The 18893-nt window shown below is 57.7% G+C and overlaps 1 protein-coding gene across 1 annotated transcript in view; it reads right to left on the bottom strand.

Moving 5' to 3' along the window:
• Positions 1-18893, bottom strand: part of LOC140392269 (uncharacterized) — a 116472-nt gene that overhangs the window by 21979 nt on the left and 75600 nt on the right. Inside the window, exons 20-27 of the mRNA XM_072477586.1 lie at positions 18501-18739; positions 16301-16460; positions 15447-15605; positions 14938-15319; positions 14389-14537; positions 14124-14244; positions 13576-13739; positions 9284-9700 (exon numbers count right to left, since the gene is read on the bottom strand). Of these exons, the coding sequence (XP_072333687.1) occupies positions 9284-9700; positions 13576-13739; positions 14124-14244; positions 14389-14537; positions 14938-15319; positions 15447-15605; positions 16301-16460; positions 18501-18739 (1791 nt within the window). The remainder of the gene's footprint in view (positions 1-9283; positions 9701-13575; positions 13740-14123; positions 14245-14388; positions 14538-14937; positions 15320-15446; positions 15606-16300; positions 16461-18500; positions 18740-18893) is intronic.

Genomic DNA, 18893 nt, shown 5'->3' with positions numbered 1-18893 from the left:
GGGTGGGGGCAATGGTTCGGGTGCGTGTGGGGTTCCGGCGGGCGCCAGGTCCCGAAGGGAGACCATATCTTGCCGGCCGTCAGGGAACGCCACGTAGGCGTACTGGGGGTTAGCGTGCAGCAGGTGGAGCCTCTCAACCAACGGGTCCGACTTGTGCGCCCGCACGTGCTTCCGAAGCAGGATGGGTCCGGGTGTCGCTAGCCAGGTTGGTAGCGAGGTCCCGGAGGTGGACTTCCTGGGGAAAACAAGGAGACGTTCATGTGGTGTCTGATTTGTGGTTGTACAGAGCAGCGACTGGATAGCGTGGAGGGCCACCAGAGGACTTCCTGCCAGCGGGAGACTGGGAGATCCCTGGACCGTAGGGCCAGTAGGACGGTCTTCCAGACCGTTCCGTTCTCCCTCTCTCCTTGCCCGTTTCCCCGGGGATTGTAACTGGTCGTCCTGCTCGAGGCGATGCCCTTGCTGAGCAGGAATTGACGCAGTTCGTCGCTCATAAAGGAGGACCCCCTATCACTGTGTATGTACGCGGGGAACCCGAACAGTGTAAAGATACCCTGGAGGGCCTTGATGACGGTGGTTGTGGTCATGTCTGGGCAGGGGATGGCGTATGGGAACCGGGAGTACTCGCCAATCACGTTCAGGAAATACGTGTTGTGGTCGGTGGAGGGGAGGGGGCCTTTGAAATCCATGCTGAGGCGTTCAAAGGGACGGGAAGCCTTTATCAGGTGCGCACTCTCTGGCCGGTAGAAGTGCGGTTTGCACTCTGCGCAGATTTGGCAGTCCCTGGTGACTGTCCTCACCTCCTCGATGGAGTAGGGCAGGTTGCGGGTCTTGACAAAATGGAAAAACGAGTGACCCGCGGGTGGCAGAGGTCCTCGTGGAGGGATCGGAGGCGGTCCATTTGTGGCACAAGTGCCGCGGGACAGGGCATCAGGATGCTCGTTTAGCTTCCCCGGACGGTACAAGATCTCGTAGTTGAAGGTGGAGAGTTCTATCCTCCACCGCAAGATCTTGTCGTTTTTAATCTTGCCCCGCTGTGCATTATCGAACATGAAGGCAACCCACCGTTGGTCAGTGAGGAGAGTGAATCTCCTGCCGGCCAGGTAATGCCTCCAGTGTCGCACAGCTTCTACTATGGCTTGTGCCTCTTTTTCGACCGAAGAGTGGCGAATTTCGGAAGCGTGGAGGGTACGGGAGAAGAAGGCCATGGGTCTGCCCGCTTGGTTGAGGGTGGCCGCCAGAGCTACGTCGGACGCATCGCTCTCGACCTGGAAGCCGAGGGACTCGTCGATGGCGCGCATCGTGGCCTTTGCAATGTCTGCTTTGATGCGGCTGAAGGCCTGGCGGGCCTCCGTCGACAGGGGAAAGGTTGTGGACTGGATTAGGGGTCGGGCTTTGTCTGCGTAGTTGGGGGACCCACTGTGCGTAATAACTGAAAAACCCGAGGCAGCACTTCAGGGCCTTGGGGCAGTGAGGGAGGGGGAACTCCATAAAGGGAGCGCATGCGCTCAGGATCAGGGCCTATAACTCCATTACGCACTACGTACCCGAGGATGGCTAGACGGTCGGTGCTAAACACGCATTTATCCTTATTGTATGTCAGGTTAAGGATTTTCGCGGTCTGGAGAAATTTGCAGAGGTTGGTGTTGTGGTCCTGCTGGTCATGGCCGCAGATGGTGACGTTATCCAGATACGGGAACGTTGCGTGTAAGCCGTACCGGTCAACCATTCGGTCCATCTCTCGCTGGAAGACCGAGACCCCATTAGTGACACCAAAGGGATCTCTTAAAAAGTGTTAGAGCCGCCCATCTGCTTCGAAGGCAGTGTACTGGCGGTCACCATTATGGAGGGGTAGCTGGTGGTAGGCGGACTTGAGATCCACCGTGGAGAAAACCTTGTATTGCGCGATCTTGTTTACCAGGTCGGCTATACGGGGGACAGGGTACGCGTCCAGCTGCGTAAACCTGTTGATGGTCTGGCTGTAGTCAATGACCATCTTATGCTTCTCCCCGGCCTTTACCACCACTACTTGAGCTCTCCAGGGACTGTTGCTCGCTTCGATGACCCCTTCCCCCAGCAGCCTTTGGCCCTCTGACCTGATGAAGGTCCGGTTCTGGGCACTGTACCGTCTGCTCCTGGTGGCGATGGGTTTGTAATCTGGGGTGAGGTTCGCAAACAGGGAAGGCGGATTGACCTTAAGGGTAGCAAGGCCGCAGACAGTATGGGAGGGTATAGGGCCGCCGAATTTAAAGGTCAGGCTTTGCAAGTTACATTGGAAATCCAGCCCCAGGAGAGTAGCTGCGCAGAGGTGTGGCAGGACGTACAGACGGAAATTGTCGAATTTCCTGCCTTAGACAGTGAGGTTCGCTAGGCAGAACCCCTTTATCTCCACCGAGTGTGATCCGGAGGCCAGGGAGATCCTTTGGTTTACAGGGTGGGTTACAAGTGAACAGCGCCTTACCGTGTCGGGGTGAACAAAGCTTTCCGTGCTCCCAGAGTCAATCAGGCAAAACGTCTCGTGGTAGTTGATGAAGACCATCGTTGTTGCTGTTGCGAGTGTCCGGGGTCGACTTTGGTCCAGTGCCACCGAGGGCAGATGAAGCAATTGCGAGTTCTGATCGGGCAGCGTGTAGTCGGCCGTGCTGGGGGCCTAGGGCCCCATCCAAGATGACGTCTCCCATGGGTCGCACATGGTGTCCGGGGATGAACAAGATGGCGGCGGCGATGGACAAAATGGCGGCGCCCACCCGTGCAGCGTGGTGTCCCGGGGACAAGGTGGCCGCGCCCGTGGCCCTAGGATAGGGGGTGGCGGTGACGCTGGCCGGTCGGGGCCTGAAGGGGGCTTGCCGCGGCGGTCCGGAGTCACTGGAGACCGCGGGGTGGCGGTGAACGCTGGCCGGTCGGGGCCTGAAGGGGGGGTTGTCGCGGCGGTCCGGAGTCACTGGAGACCGCGGCCACGGCGCGGGATAGGGGGGTGGCGGTGAGCGCTGGCCGGTCGGGGCCTGAAGGGGGTGTTGCCGTGGCGGTCCGGAGTCGCTGGAGACCGCGGGGTGGCGGTGAACGCTGGCCGGTCGGGGCCTGAAGGGGGGGTTGTCGCAGCGGTCCGGAGTCACTGGAGACCGCGGCCACGTGGCCTGGCAGACCCCCACAAAGTGGCCCTTCTTGCTGCACCCTTTGCAGGTGGCGGTGCGGGCCGGGCAGCGCGGGCGGGGATGATTCGCCTGCCCGCAGAAAAAACAGCGGGGCCCGGCGGCGTTAGCGGGCCGTCTCGTAGCGCAGGCCTGCGGGGTCAGGGGGAAGGTCTGTGGGGTTGCCGCTGCGGGGTGCCACGCAGGCCAGGGGGCCGCCGCGCGGTCGGGCGCATAGGACTCCGCGTTTTTTTAGGCAACGTTCATGGACCCTGCCAGGGCCCGTGCCTCTCTGAATCCCAGGGTGTCCCTTTCTCGGAGCCTTCGGCGGATATCTGAGGAAGTCATACCTGCTATGAAAGCATCCCTGATTAAAAGTTCCGTGTGCTCGCTCCCCGAAACCAGTAGCGCCTGGTAGAAATCTTCCAACGATTCCCCGGGGCTTTGCCGTCTAGTCGCAAGCAGGTGACGTGCGTAGACCTGATTTACAGGGCGGATATAATGTCCTTTTAACAGTTCGATCGCGGCATCATAGTTCTCTGCCTCCTCGATAAGGGGGCAGATCCCAGGGCTGACCCTTGAGCGCAGGAGATGCATTTTCTGTCCTCCGGCTGTCTCGAGGTAGCCCTTAAAGCACGCCAGCCAGTGTTTAAAAATTGCAGCCGAGTTCTCCGCGTGGGGGCTGAGTTGAAGGCACTCTTGTTTGATTCGGACATCCATCCTTCCAGCTTAAGTCTAGTTGATTAAATTGATGCGTTTTGTGAGGGCCCCGAAGAATCCAGCACGAGTTTTAAGGATACAAAATAATAAAGTTTATTTACGATAACAACATATACATAGCAGTAGCAGTAACTTCCCTTGCTACCTTCTCCTTCCTCCTGGTTCCTGGACTGGCCAGCTTATTTATAGTAGGAGTTTCTCCGCCCCCCTCATTGGGGAAGTTCATACTCCCATAGGATTGTGGGATAATCATTAATCCCCAGCCAACCGTCAGTAGGCAGGTTATAACATCCCTCCCCCTCAAAGTCCAAGGAATCCACCGTAGGCCCTGGCGAAGGGAGGCGTCGAACTCGTTTGGCCGCAGGCCGGACGCCATTTGCACGCGGCGCTGGATCAGGCGGCGTATAACGAGACGGAGACCGGTGCTTCCGTGATGAACGGTGCGGTTGTACATCCACGGCCTGTGGACCCGAGGATTCCCCCTCTGATTCATCCTGTGTCTCCATCTCTGAGTCAGAGTCTGCTGCCTCCGTCATGTCAGCGTCTCTGTCCCCATTCGGTCCCGTCATGACCTGCGCAGGTTTTGAGTGAGGCACCAGTGGAAGATTTGGAGGACTACCTTCCCTTGTTTCTGGTCTTTGCCGCTGTTGAACTGAGCTCCGGGGGCAGGGAATCTTTTGCGGGGATGATCTTCTGGACCGGACGTGGTCTACATGTTTTCGCTGGAGACGACCCTGGGCTTGCACTTGGTACGATATAGGGCCCGTTTGGCGAAAGATTACCCCAGGAACCCATTGGGCACCACCAGCAAAATTCCGCACGAATACTGGGTCACCGGGCGCAAACTGCCGAATCGGACGATGCCGAGACAATCCCGGTCCCTGCCGTTCTTGTGTGCGGCGTACTTTTGCGCCAATGTCCGGGAAGACCATACTAAGGCGGGTGCGAAGTCTCCGGCCCATTAGGAGTTCTGCGGGAGCTACCCCAGTCACTGTATGGGGGGTGGTCCTGTACGTAAACAAAAACCGAGCCAGTCTCGTGTCCATTGATCCGGAAGACTGCTTCTTTAGGCCTCTTTTGAATGTTTGCACTGCACGCTCTGCCAACCCATTTGAAGCCGGGTGGTAAGGGGCAGTGCGGATATGGCGGATGCCGTTCATCTTTGTAAACCTAGCAAACTCCTCACTCGTGAATGGAGTGCCATTATCCGTGACCAGCACCTCGGGGAGGCCATGCGTACTAAATGATAAACGCATTTTTTCAATTGTTGCGCAGGACGTTGTCCCCTGCATCTTATGCACCTCCAGCCATTTGGACTGGGCGTCAATTAGTAGAAGGAACATGGATCCCTGAAAAGGGCCTGCGAAATCTGCATGTAAGCGTGCCCAAGGCCGCCCTGGCCATTCCCAGTGATGTAGGGGCGCGGCCGGCGGAAGCTTCTGATGCTCCTGGCAAATGGAGCAGTTTTGGGCCACCTTCTCAATGTCGGTGTCGAGGCCTGGCCACCAGACATAACTCCGGGCCAACATTTTCATCTTGGTCACGCCCGGATGCCCATTGTGCAAGTCTGATAATATCAGCTCCTGGCCTTTTTCCGGGACAACCACACGCGTCCCCCACAAGAGGATGCCGTCTTCCACGCTGAACTCTGACAGCTTGGAGGAAAATGCCCGTAACTCGCCTGGGAGCTGTCTATGCTGCCCACCATACAGGACTATGTGCCGAACCTTTGACAGGACTGGCTCCGTCTGGGTCCACTCACGGATCTGTGATGCCGTGACAGGCAAGGTGTCCATAAAATTTAGGGTTGCGACCACCTCACCGGTCGTGGGGGTCGACATGGGGCCGGTCGATAAAGGCAATCGGCTCAGTGCGTCGGCATTTGCTATCTGCGTACCTGGTTTGTGCTCCAGAGAATACTCATATGCAGCAAGCAACAAAGCCCAGCGCTGGATCCGTGCAGAAGCAATGGGCGGTATCGGCTTATCCTCTTTGAAGAGTCCCAGCAGGGGCTTATGATCAGTCACGATAGTGAAATGGCGGCCGTACACATACTGGTGGAAGCGTTTCACCGCGAAAACCACTGCCAGGCCCTCCTTCTCGATCTGCGCGTACTTCTTCTCCGCTGCAGTCAATGTGCGGGAGGCGAAAGCTATCGGTCGCTCGGCCCCGTTCTCCATCTTGTGGGACAGGACAGCCCCAATACCATACGGGGATGCATCACATGTGACGAGCAAAGGCTTTCCCGGATCATAGTGGGTTAGTAACCCAGGCGACGACAATTGTTGCTTTACCCGCCGGAAAGCGGTTTCTTGCGGCTGACCCCAAACCCAGGTGTGATTTTTCTTTAGCAGCAGGTGTAAGGGGGCCAGCGTAGTTGCCAGATTGGGGAGGAACTTCCCGTAATAGTTTACGAGACCGAGAAAAGAACGAAGATGCGAAGTGTCAGTCGGGGTGGGGGCATGTTGAATTGCACGCACCTTCTCTGCGACGGGGTGCAGACCCTCGCGGTCCACCCGATAACCTAGGTAGACTACTTCTTTTGCCTGAAATACGCACTTTGTGTGACGTAAACGGACTCCAGCCTCCGAAAGGCGTTTAAGGACAGCCTCCAGATTTTCCAAATGCTCTTGCTCCGACGTCCCTGTAATCAACACGTCATCTAGGTAGACAGTAACACGTGGTAAACCTCTCAAAATGCCCTCCATAACACGTTGAAAAATTGCGCAGGCAGAGGATACTCCAAAGGGCAACCGTGTATATTCATACAGGCCCCGGTGTGTGTTAATTGTTACATATGGTCGGGAGGCAGGGTCCAGCTCCAACTGCAGGTAGGCGTGACTCATATCTAATTTTGTGAATGAGAGTCCGCCTGCAAGTTTCGCGTAGAGATCCTCTATGCGAGGCATTGGGTATCGGTCGAGTCAGGAAACTGTATTCACTGTAAGTTTATAGTCGCCACACAAGCGAACTGTGGCATCTGGCTTCATTACTGGCACAATTGGTGCTGCCCAGTCAGCAAAACGGACAGGCCTGATAATACCCAAACTCTCCAAACGAGTGAGCTCCCCTTCTACCTTCTCGAGCAAATCGTAAGGCACTGGGCGCGCCCGGAAATAGCGCGGTGTGGCTCCTGGTTCAACTTGGATACGGGCTACGGCCCCTTTTATTTTCCCCAGACCAGGCTGGAATACCTCTGGGTATCGTCCTAGCACCTCAGTCAACCCTCCAGAAACTGTTTGGAGGATGTGCTGCCATTGCAACCGCAAATGGCGCAACCAGTCCCGACCCAACAGGCTGGGTCCATGGCCACGCACTACGATAAGTGGGAAACGCCCCTCCTGGCGTCCATAGACAACAGGGGTCATTGTAGTTCCTGCAATGTCCAGTGGTTCCCCCGTGTAGGTGGCCAACCTGGCCTGTGAGTCAGTTAGTGTAAGGGTCTGTATACCCTGCTTGATGCGGTCGAATGTCCTCTGGGCGATCACGGAGACCGCTGCGCCAGTATCCAACTCCATCTCCAGCGGGTGGCCATTGACCTGTACTGTCACCTTAATGGGGGCCACACGGGGAGCTGCCATACAATGCAGCTGCAGGCAGTCGTCCTCCGTGTCCACGTCCTCAGGAGTGGTCGCCGCAGGTTCATCCACATGGAAGGTACGGCCTCTGGGCTGGTCCCAGTTACGGCCCCTGGGCTGGTCCCAGTTTCGGTCGGAACGACGGCGCCTCTGGCATCCCCAGGACCGCCGTCCGCGACGGGGTCGGCGCCTACAAGTCTGACACGGACATGGCTCCTCATCCATTGGCTCTGGAGAAGGCTCCCTTCGGGGAGGAATGTCCGATGGCCACTGGCGTCGGTCTGGTCGTTGCCTCGCCCAAGGTACCGCAGCAGTGCGGGGGGACGTTTTTGGGCGGAAAGGGTTGCGCCCCAAGGCATGCACTTCCATTCCCTGTAGCTCCTGTACTCCTCGCTCTGCGCTCTCTCGGGACAAGACTATTTGTATTGCCTGTTGAAAAGTCAATGTTGGCTCCGCTAACAACTTTCTCTGGGTGGCCGCATTGTTAATACCGCAAACCAAACGGTCGCGTAACATTTCTGACAAGGTCTCACCATAGTCACAGTATTCCGCAATCCCGCGTAGCCTGGATAAAAAATCGGCAAGGGATTCTCCAGGGGTCCTCTCAGCGGTATTAAACCGGTAACGCTGGACTATCGTGGACGGGGTTGGGTTAAAGTGTTGCCCCACTATATTCACAAGTTCATCAAACGTTTTGGTGTCCGGCGCAGCTGGGTACGTAAGGCTCCTAATCACCCCAAACGTATGCGGTCCGCAGGTGGTGAGCAATATGACCACCTGGCGCTCGTTTTCAGTGATATTGTTTGCCCGGAAATAGTAACGCATCCGTTGTGTGTACTGGTTCCAGCTTTCCAGCGCAGCATCAAACACATCCAAACGTCCGTACAGAGGCATGGTATAATAGAAAACAACTTCCAACCTGTATCCAACAAAAATCCAGGGAGGTGGCTTCAGCAGTGTAGTCAGCTATTCACTTTAACCTTCGTCGCCAGTTTTGTGAGGGCCACGAAGAATCCAGCACGAGTTTTAAGGATACAAAATAATAAAGTTTATTTACTATAACAACATATACATAGCAGTAGCAGTAACTTCCCTTGCTACCTTCTCCTTCCTCCTGGTTCCTGGACTGGCCAGCTTATTTATAGTAGGAGTTTCTCCGCCCCCCTCATTGGGGAAGTTCATACTCCCATAGGATTGTGGGATAGTCATTAGTCCCCAGCCAACCGTCAGTAGGCAGGTTATAACAATGCGCGATCAATTACACTCAAGACAAAGTGATTTCATAACTGAAGGCTTTAATCTACTAGAACTTGTTCCCCAGCAGTTTCGGTACAGAAAGTGAAGGCTGCTGGGACGGCACAGTTTCTTATACTCCGCCTGTCAGGGCGGAGCTATGTACAACAGCCAATGGTAGACTCCTGGGTCTGACCAATGGTCATCAGCCTCTTAGGTGCCGCAATACCTGGTACTACCACACTCTGTTTGTCCCTCTTTCTGTGTGTATGTGTGTGTCTCTCTCCGTCTCCCTCTCCCCTCTGTCTCTCCACTCTCTGTCTCTATCTCTCTCTCTCGGTCTCTCACACTTTCTCTCTCTGTCCCACTCTCTCACTTTTTGTCTCCCTCTCTCTCTCCTTTGGTCTCTCTCTCTCTCTCCCTCTGTCCCTCTCGGTGTCTCTCACTGTCTGTGCCTGTCTCTCTTCCTCTGTCTCTGGCTTCAATAGGAAAGAGAGAGTCAGAAATCGGGATTCCGGAGTTACCGTTAGGGGAGGGCTGCTTTCCTTGGTTGACCTGGTGAGCCAGCCAGGAGCCTGCAGTCCTGGAGTTGCCGATGGCTCCCCACGTGTGCTGATGACTTACCTTCACGGTCTGGAGCTCCTTCTCCACGTCTCCGAGCGACGTCCGGAGTGCCGTCACCGTCTCCTCCAGCAAGGCGGCACGCTTCCGGCTGTCTGCCAGGGCCTGCCCCAGCCGCGCCGTCCTCTGAGCCGCCCCCTCATCGGCCCTGCACCGCTCCAGCTCCTCCCGCAGGCCCGAGGCTTCACGCTCCCTCTGGGCCGCCTTGCGCAGGAGGGCATCTCCGGCGTCCTGGGTCGCCCTCAGCTGCACCTCCCGCTCCAGCAGCTGGCCCTGTGCCCTCCGCAGGTCGCCCTCCAGCGCCAGGAGGGCGAGAGCCGACTCGGCCAACTCTGACTGGGCCTCCTCCAGCGACTGCCGGTCCCGTCGGGCCCCCTCGGCGGCCTCCTCCTCTATAACCTTGGCACGACGGGCCTTCTCCTGCCGGGAGGTAAACACAAAATTCAACCTCACCAGCCCACCCTACTGCTTGGAGCACCCCTCACCCCCTAATGGCAGGGGGAAGCACACATAATGTAAAAAGCGTATGTCAACATGTCACACCCAATTTGTCAATGTGAAAGTGCGTTTCCTCAGGTCATGCGACCAGCTCAGTGCGTCTGGGGCCCATCAAGGCCATCGTTGTTGGAGCGAGCACCTGGAACATACAACAGAGAACATACAGTGCAGAAGGAGGACATTCGGCCCATTGAGTCTGCACCGACCCACTTAAGCCCTCACTTCCACCCTATCCCCATAACCCAATAACCCCTCCTAACCTTTTTGGACACTAAGGGCAATTTATCATGGACAATTCACCTAACCTGCACGTCTATGGACTGTGGGACGAAACCGGAGCTCCCGGGGGAAACCCACGCAGATACGAGGAGAACGTGCAGACTCCGCACAGACAGTGACTCAGCGGGGAATCGAATCTGGGACCCTGGCGCTGTGAAGCCACAGTGCTATCCACTTGTGCAACAGTGTTGCCCTAGAGATGAGGCAGCCACTTGGCAAACAGAACGATAACACACAAAGCAATGTGTTCATGACCCAGGTCACAGGGTCACGCTTTTCCCCAATGATATCGGCTGAGGGATAAATATCGCCCTCAGCGCCTAAGACAATGCGACGCTCCCTCAGTACAGACCCTCTGACAGTGCAGCACTCCCTCAGGACTGATCCACTGACAGTGCGGCAAACTCTCAGGACTGACCCACTGACAGTGCGGCGCTCGCTCAGTACTGACCCTCCGACAATGCGGCATTCCCTCAGTACTGACCCACTTACAGTGCAGCACTCCCTCAGGACTGATCCACTGACAGTGCGGCAAACTCTCAGGACTGACCCACTGACAGTGCGGCGCTCGCTCAGTACTGACCCTCCGACAATGCGGCATTCCCTCAGTACTGACCCACTGACAGTGCGGCGCACTCTCAGGACAGGCCCACTGACAGTGCGGTGCTCCCTCAGTACTGACCCTCCGACAGTGCGGCCCTCGCTCAGAACTGACCCTCCAATAGTGCGGCACTCCCTCAGTTCTGACTCTCCGATAGTCCGGACCTCCCCCAGGACTGACCCACTGACAGTGCGGCACTCCCTCAGTACTGACCCACTGACAGTCCGGCCCTCCCTCAGGACTGACCCTCTGACAGTGCAACGCTCCCTCAGTACTGACCCTCTGACAGTGCGGCACTCCCTCAGGACTGACCCACTGACAGTGCGGCGCTCCCTCAGTACTGACCCTCTGACAGTGCGGCCCTCTCTCAGTACTGACCCTCTGACAGTGCAGCCCTCCCTCAGGACTGACCCTCTGACAGTCCGGCACTCCCTCAGTACTGACCCTCTGACAGTGCGGCCCTCACTCAGTACTAACCCTCTGATAGTGCGGCGATCCCTCAGTACTGACCCTCTGACAGTGCGGCACTCCCTCAGTACTGACCGTCCGACAGTGCGGCGCTCCCTCAGTACTGACCCTGACAGTGCGGCACTCCCTCAGGACTGACCTTCTGACAGTGCGGCACTCCCTCAGGCCTGACCCACTGACAGTGCGGCACTCCCTCAGGACTGACCCTCTGACAGTGCGGCACTTCCTCAGGACTGACCCTCTGACAATGCGGCACTCCCTCAGTACTGATCCTCTGACAGTGCGGCACACCCTCAGTACTGACCTTCTGACAGTGAGGCACTCTCTCAGTACTGACCCTCCGACAGTGCGGCCCTCGCTCAGCACTGACCCTCTGACAGTCCGGCACACCCTCAGTACTGACCCTCTGACAGTGCGGCGCTCCCTCAGTATCGACCCTCTGACAGTGCAATGCTCCCTCAGTACTGACCCTCTGACAGTGCGGCACTCCTCAGTACTGACCCTCCGACAGTGCGGCGCTCCCTCAGTACTGACCCTGACAGTGCGGCACCCCCTCAGGACTGACCCTCTGACAGTGCGGCCCTCTCTCAGTACTGACCCTCTGACAGTGCGGCCCTCCCTCAGGACTGACCCTCTGACAGTCCGGCACTCCCTCAGTACTGACCCACTGACAGTGCGGCACTCCCTCAGGACTGACCCTCTGACAGTGCGGCACTCCCTCAGGCCTGACCCACTGACAGTGCGGCACTCCCTCAGGCCTGACCCTCTGACAGTGCGGCACTCCCTCAGTACTGACCCTCTGACAGTGCAGCACACCCTCAGTACTGACCTTCTGACAGTGAGGCACTCTCTCAGTACTGACCCTCTGACAGTGCGGCACTCCCGCAGGACTGACCCTCTGACAATGCGGCACTCCCTCAGTACTGACCCTCTGACAGTGCAGCACACCCTCAGTACTGACCTTCTGACAGTGAGGCACTCTCTCAGTACTGACCCTCTGACAGTGCGGCACTCCCTCAGGCCTGACCCTCTGACAGTGCGGCGCTCCCTCAGGCCTGACTCACTGACAGTGCGGCACTCTCTCGGTACTGACCCTCTGGCAGTGTGGCACTCCCTCAGTACTGACCCTCTGACAGTGCAGCACTCCCTCAGTACTGACCCTCTGACAGTGCGGCACTCCCTCAGGACTGACCCTCTGACAGTGCGGCGCTCCCTCAGTACTGACCCTGACAGTACAGCACTCCCTCAGTGCTGACCACTGACAGTGCGGCACTCCCTCAGTGCTGACCACTGACAGTGCGGCACTCCCTCAGTGCTGACCACTGGCAGTGCGGCACTCCCTCAGGACTGACCCTCTGACAGTGCGGCACTTCCTCAGGACTGACCCTCTGACAGTGCGGCACTCCCTCAGTCCTGACCCACTGACAGTGCGGCACTCCCTCAGTGCTGACCACTGACAGTGCGGCACTTCCTCAGGACTTGCCCTCTGGCAGTGCGGCACTCCCTCAGTCCTGACCCACTCACAGTGTTGCGTTCCCTCAGTGCTGACCACTGGCAGTGCGGCACTCCCTCAGTATTGACCCACTGACAGTGTGGCGTTCCCTCAGTACTGACCCACTGACAGTGTGGCACTCCCTCAGGCCTGACCCACTGACAGTGCGGCACTCCCTCAGGACTGACCCACTGACAGTGCACCGCAACCTCAGGACTGACCTACTGACAGTGCGGCCCTCCCTCAGTACTGACCCACTGACAGTGCGCACTCCCTCAGGACTGACCCACTGACAGTGCACCGCAACCTCAGGACTGACCTACTGACAGTGCGGCGCTCCCTCAGGACTGACCCACTGACAGTGCGGCACTCCCTCAGTATTGACCCACTGACAGTGTGGCGTTCCCTCAGTACTGACCCTCTGACAGTGTGGCACTCCCTCAGGCCTGACCCACTGACAGTGCGACACTCCCTCAGTACTGACCCTCTGACAGTGTGGCACTCCCTCAGTACTGACCCTCTGACAGTGTGGCACTCCCTCAGGCCTGACCCACTGACAGTGCGGCACTCCCTCAGGACTGACCCACTGACAGTGCACCGCAACCTCAGGACTGACCTACTGACAGTGCGGCGCTCCCTCAGGACTGACCCACTGACAGTGCACCGCAACCTCAGGACTGACCCTCTGACAGTGTGGCACTCCCTCAGGCCTGACCCACTGACAGTGCGGCACTCCCTCAGGACTGACCCACTGACAGTGCACCGCAACCTCAGGACTGACCCTCTGACAGTGTGGCACTCCCTCAGGCCTGACCCACTGACAGTGCGGCACTCCCTCAGGACTGACCCACTGACAGTGCACCGCAACCTCAGGACTGACCTACTGACAGTGCGGCCCTCCCTCAGGACTGACCCGTTTACAGTGTAGTGTCTAATTTTGTGAGAGAATTATTTCACCTTGATGTCTGTCATTTCCCGTTGGGATGTTTTGAGGTTGAGTTCCAGGTCCAGGATCGTTTCTCTCAGGGCTGTGCTCTCCCGCTCCTGATGTCGCACAGTCTCATCCTGAACCCGCAGGGAGGTCTGAGCCTCTCCGAGCTGCTCAGTGGCCACACGCAGACCTGCAAACGAGGGCTTAAATTTAGACATAGAGAGAAAGAGAGGGTGAGTGATGGAAAGCGAGAGTCAGGGAGGGAGAGAAACAGAAAGACGAAGAGAGAGACAGAGAGGCAGACAGAGAGATACACACAAAAAGAGCGAGATGAAAAGAGACGAAAGAGAGAGATGGGGAGAGAGAGGGAGGCGGTGACAGAGACACGCAGAGAGAGAGAGAGAGAGCCAGACAGAACGAGAAGAGAGAGAGACCAGGAGAGAGAGACATAGACTGAAACAGAGAAAAAGGGAGACAAAAAGACAGAGAGAGCGAGAGAGAGAGACACACACAGAGAGCGACACAGCTAGACAGGCAGAGAGAGAGAGCAAGAGAACAAGGGAGACAGATTGACCTCCTTCACTCTCTGCCAACTTCCTGTGAAGCTGCTGCAGTCGATGAGCATTCTGTCGCTGTTCGGCTTCCAGTTCATCAATCTTGGCGTGGAGCCTCTTCACCTCAGTACTGCAGCAATCCTGGAAAGAGGGGAGCAGGGGGTTGCGGGAGGTCACAAGAGACAGATGGACTTTAGCAATCAAGAGGCAGTGCACAGAAGGATCCCAGGATCCCCTCCCAGGCCTGGGCAGATGTGGGATTCTCTCGCGTTTGGACTGCGTTACCTTTTCCATCTGCGAGTTGTGGACCCTCTCCAGGAGCTGCTTCAGGGCAGCTTCAACTGCCTCCACATCGATTGCAGAAGGATCCACCTCCCTCTCACTCAGAGGCAAAGACAATTCCTCCTCGAATGATGTGGAAGCTCGTACCGAGGCTGTAGGTGAGAGTCAGAGAGAGGATCAGCACAGGGTTAGATACAGAGTAAAGCTCCCTCTACACTGTCCCCATCAAACACTCCCAGGACAGGTACAGCACGGGGTTAGATACAGAGTAAAACTCCCTCTACACTATCCCCATCAAACACTCCCAGGACAGGTACAGCACGGGGTTAGATACAGAGTAAAACTCCCTCTACACTATCCCCATCAAACACTCCCAGGACAGGTACAGCACGGGGTTAGATACAGAGTAAAGCTCCCTCTACACTGTCCCCATCAAACACTCCCAGGACAGGTACAGCACGGGGTTAGATACAGAGTGAACTTCCTGTCTCTCTCAGGATCGAGTGGTTGGTTAGTGATCCAAACTCGCTTTCTGTCCATTTTCTCACTGACCTGTGACAGAGAACGCTGATCCCAGTGGGCTAGGACTGCTTGAGTCCGGGCTCCGAGTGGCATCGCTTCCAACTCCCAGCCCCAGGCTCTGCCGCAGGGCCGAGAGCAAGGCCCGGAGTTTGGTCTCGGCCTTCCTCCGGCCCTCCTCAGCTCTGGCCAGGCCCTCCTGCAATCCCTGGGCCCTCCCCTCCATGCTGCTGAGCTGCAGCCTCAGGGCCGCCGTCTTGCCAGCCTCCGCCTCCAGCTGGCCAGCCAGCCGGGCCGCCGCCTCATGTTGGGACCCCTCACGGGCCCGGGCCTCTTCCAGCTCGGTGGACAGACCCTCTGCCCTCGCCCGGAGGCCCGCATCGCCTTCCAGAAGCTTCCTCTGGATCTCCGAGACCTGGCGGGGTGGGGGGGGGAGAAAAAAACGAAGTGAGTCCGGAAGATCCTTGGAGATCGTACGCTGCCAGAGCCCGCGGTTCGAGTCCCTCGCCCGCTCTCCGCGATTATTTTTCCCATTCCCTGACCTGCCGTTGCGCTGCCTCACACTGGACGTCCATCTCTTGATTCCTCCTCCTCAGCCGGAGGGCCTCCATGCGAAGCTCCTGCTCGCGGCTTTCTGCAGAGCTGCGCAGGCCCGTGAGCTCCTGTGAGTGCCGTGCTAGCTCGTCCTGGGCGGTTCTCAGCTGCCGAGAGAGAGAGAGAGGGTGTGCGTTAGCAGTTCTAGGCCCCGTATCTAAGGAAGGATGTGCTGGCCTTGGAAAGGTTCCAGAGGAGGTTCACAAGGATGAACCCTGGAATGAACTTGTCGTATGAGGAACGTTTGAGGACTCTGGGTCTGTACTCATTGGAGTTTAGAAGGATGCGGGTGGATCTTATTGAAACTTACAGGATACTGCGAGGCCTGGATAGAATGGACATGGAGAGGATGTTTCCACTTGTAGGAAAAACGAGAACCAGAGGGCACCATCTCAGATTAAAAGGACGATCCTTTAAAACAGAGATGAGGAGGAATTTCTTCAGCCAGAGGGTGGTGAATCTGTGGAACTCTTGACTGCAGAAGGCTGTGGAGGCCAAATCACTGAGTGACTTTAAAACAGAGATAGATAGGTTCTTGATCAATAAGGGGATCGGGTTATGGGGAGAAGGTAGGAGAATGCGGATGAGAAAATATCAGCCATGATTGAATGGTGGAGTAGACTCGATGGGTCGAGTGGCCTTATTCTGCTCCTGTGTCTTATGGTTAGGAGAGGATGGATATGCGCAGCCCTCATTTTCCGCAGTAGCCCACCAAGCCCCCCCACCATAACGCAACAAGGTTAACCTCCTCAGGTCCCATTCCCCAGCCCCCTTTCGCCCACAAAATAAAATAGGGCCCAACCTGCCGGTGCAACTCCTGAATCTCGCGCCGACCTTCCAACCTTGACCTTTCAACTTCGAGGAGGCTGCTCCTCAGTTCCGCCACCTCGGCCTGGCTTGCGGCCCTGGTCTCCTCAAGGACACCAATCTTCGAATCCTTCTCCTCGACAGCGAGTTTGAGGCTGAGGGGGGCGGGGCAGGAGGAGGGAAAGTATTAGTTTTCTCCGTACTGACCCTCTGACAGTGCGACACTCCCTCAGTACTGACCCTCTGACAGTGCGGCACTCCCTCAGTACTGACCCTCCGACAGTGCGGCGCTCCCTCAATACTGACCCTCCGACAGTGCGGCACTCCCTCAGTACTGACCCTCCGACAGTGCGGCGCTCCCTCAGTACTGACCCTCTGACAGTGCGGCCCTCCCTCAGTACTGACCCTCTGACAGTGCGGCACTCCCTCAGTACTGACCCTCTGACAGTGCGGCACTCCCTCAGTACTGACCCTCCGACAGTGCGGCGCTCCCTCAATACTGACCCTCCGACAGTGCGGCGCTCCCTCAATACTGACCCTCCGACAGTGCGGCACTCCCTCAGTACTGACCCTCCGACAGTGCGGCGCTCCCTCAGTACTGACCCTCTGACAGTGCGGCCCTCCCTCAGTACTGACCCTCTGACAGTGCGGCCCTCCCTCAGTACTGACCCTCCGACAGTGCGGCGCTCACTCAATACTGACCCTCCGACAGTGCGGCCCTCCCTCAGTACTGACCCTCTGACAGTGCGGCCCTCCCTCAGTACTGACCCTCTGACAGTGCGGCGCTCCCTCAGTACTGACCCTCCGACAGTGCGGCACTCCCTCAGTACTGACCCTCGACAGTGCGGCTCTCCCTCAGTACTGACCCTCCGACAGTGCGGCTCTCCCTCAGTACTGACCCACCGACAGTGCGGCTCTCCCTCAGTACTGACCCTCCGACAGTGCGGCGCTCCCTCAGTACTGACCCTCCGACAGTGCGGCGCTCCCTCAGTACTGACCCTCCGACAGTGCGGCGCTCCCTCAGTACTGACCCTCTGACAGTGCGGCGCTCCCTCAGTACTGACCCTCCGACAGTGCAGCGCTCCCTCAGTACTGACCCTCTGACAGTGCGGCTCTCCCTCATTACTGACCCTCCGACAGTGCGGTGCTCCCTCAGTACTGACCATCCAACAGTATGGCGCTCCCTCAGTACTGACCCTCCGACAGTGCGGCGCTCCCTCAGTACTGACCCACCGACAGTGCGGCGCTCCCTCAGTACTGACTCTCCGACAGTGCGGCGCTCCCTCAGTACTGACCATCCGACAGTGCAGCGCTCCCTCAGTACTGACCATCTAACAGTATGGTGCTCCCTCAGTACTGACCCTCCGACAGGGCGGCATACCCTCAGTACTGATCATCAGACAGTGCGGCACTCCCTCAGTACTGACCCTCTGACAGTGCAGCACTCCCTCAGTACTGACCCTCTGACAGCACGGCGCTCCCTCAGTACTGACCCTCTGACAGTGCAGTACTCCCTCAATACTGACCCTCTGACAGTGCGGCGCTCCCTCAGTCCTGACCCTCTGACAGTGCAGCACTCCCTCAGTACTGACCCTCTGACAGTGCGGCGCTCCCTCAGTCCTGACCCTCTGACAGTGCAGTACTCCCTCAATACTGACCCTCCGACAGTGCGGCGCTCCCTCAGTCCTGACCCTCTGACAGTGCAGCACTCCCTCAGTACTGACCCTCTGACAGCACGGCGCTCCCTCAGTACTGACCCTCTAACAGTGCAGCACTCCCTCAGTACTGACCCTCTGACAGTGCGGCAGTCCCTCAGTACTGACCCTCTGACAGTGAGGCACTCCCTCAGTACTGACCCTCTGACAGTGCAGCGCTCCCTCAGTACTGACCCTCTGACAGCACGGCGCTCCCTCAGTACTGACCCTCTGACAGTGCGGCACTCCCTCAGTACTGACCCTCTGACAGTGCGGCGCTCCCTCAGTACTGACCCTCTGACAGTGCGGCACTCCCTCAGTACTGACCCTCTGACAGTGCAGCGCTCCCTCAGTACTGACCCTCTGACAGCACGGCGCTCCCTCAGTACTGACCCTCTGACAGTGCAGTACTCCCTCAATACTGACCCTCCAAGAGTGCTGCGCATTCCCCTGTTCCTGTTATTGTTTACCGAGAGCACATTGGGGACAAAAGGTTGGTACCTGATTTTCTCGGACTCCAAACGACGCACGTCCTGGCGGATTTCCCCGTTCAGCCGCTCCGCCATCTGCCTTTCTGCACGCTGTTCGCCCTCTGCTCTCTTCCATTCTGAGACCTCTCTCTCCGCCATCCGCCTCGCCTCCTCCAGCCCCTCGCGCTCCTGCTGGAGCTGGGAAAGCTCCCGTCTCAGCCCCTCCTGTGCCTCCTCTAGGACTGCCTGCTGGGCTTTCACCTCCACCAGCTGCCAACCAATCAGAGCTTGTGTCACCGAGTGCAGGAGCGTACTCTTCCCGTCCCCCCCATGGCTGTATTCCCTCAACGTGGTAGTCTTCCCCTCGCTCCCTTCTCTCCTCTCGACCTACCTCCCTCTCTCGACTGGAGGTGGGGGGGTGATT

The sequence above is a fragment of the Scyliorhinus torazame genome, chromosome 16, assembly GCF_047496885.1.
Source record: "Scyliorhinus torazame isolate Kashiwa2021f chromosome 16, sScyTor2.1, whole genome shotgun sequence".
Taxonomy (NCBI): Eukaryota; Metazoa; Chordata; class Chondrichthyes; order Carcharhiniformes; family Scyliorhinidae; genus Scyliorhinus; species Scyliorhinus torazame.
The sequence above is the reverse complement of the archived record's forward strand: the minus strand, read 5'-3'. Positions and strand labels throughout refer to the sequence as shown.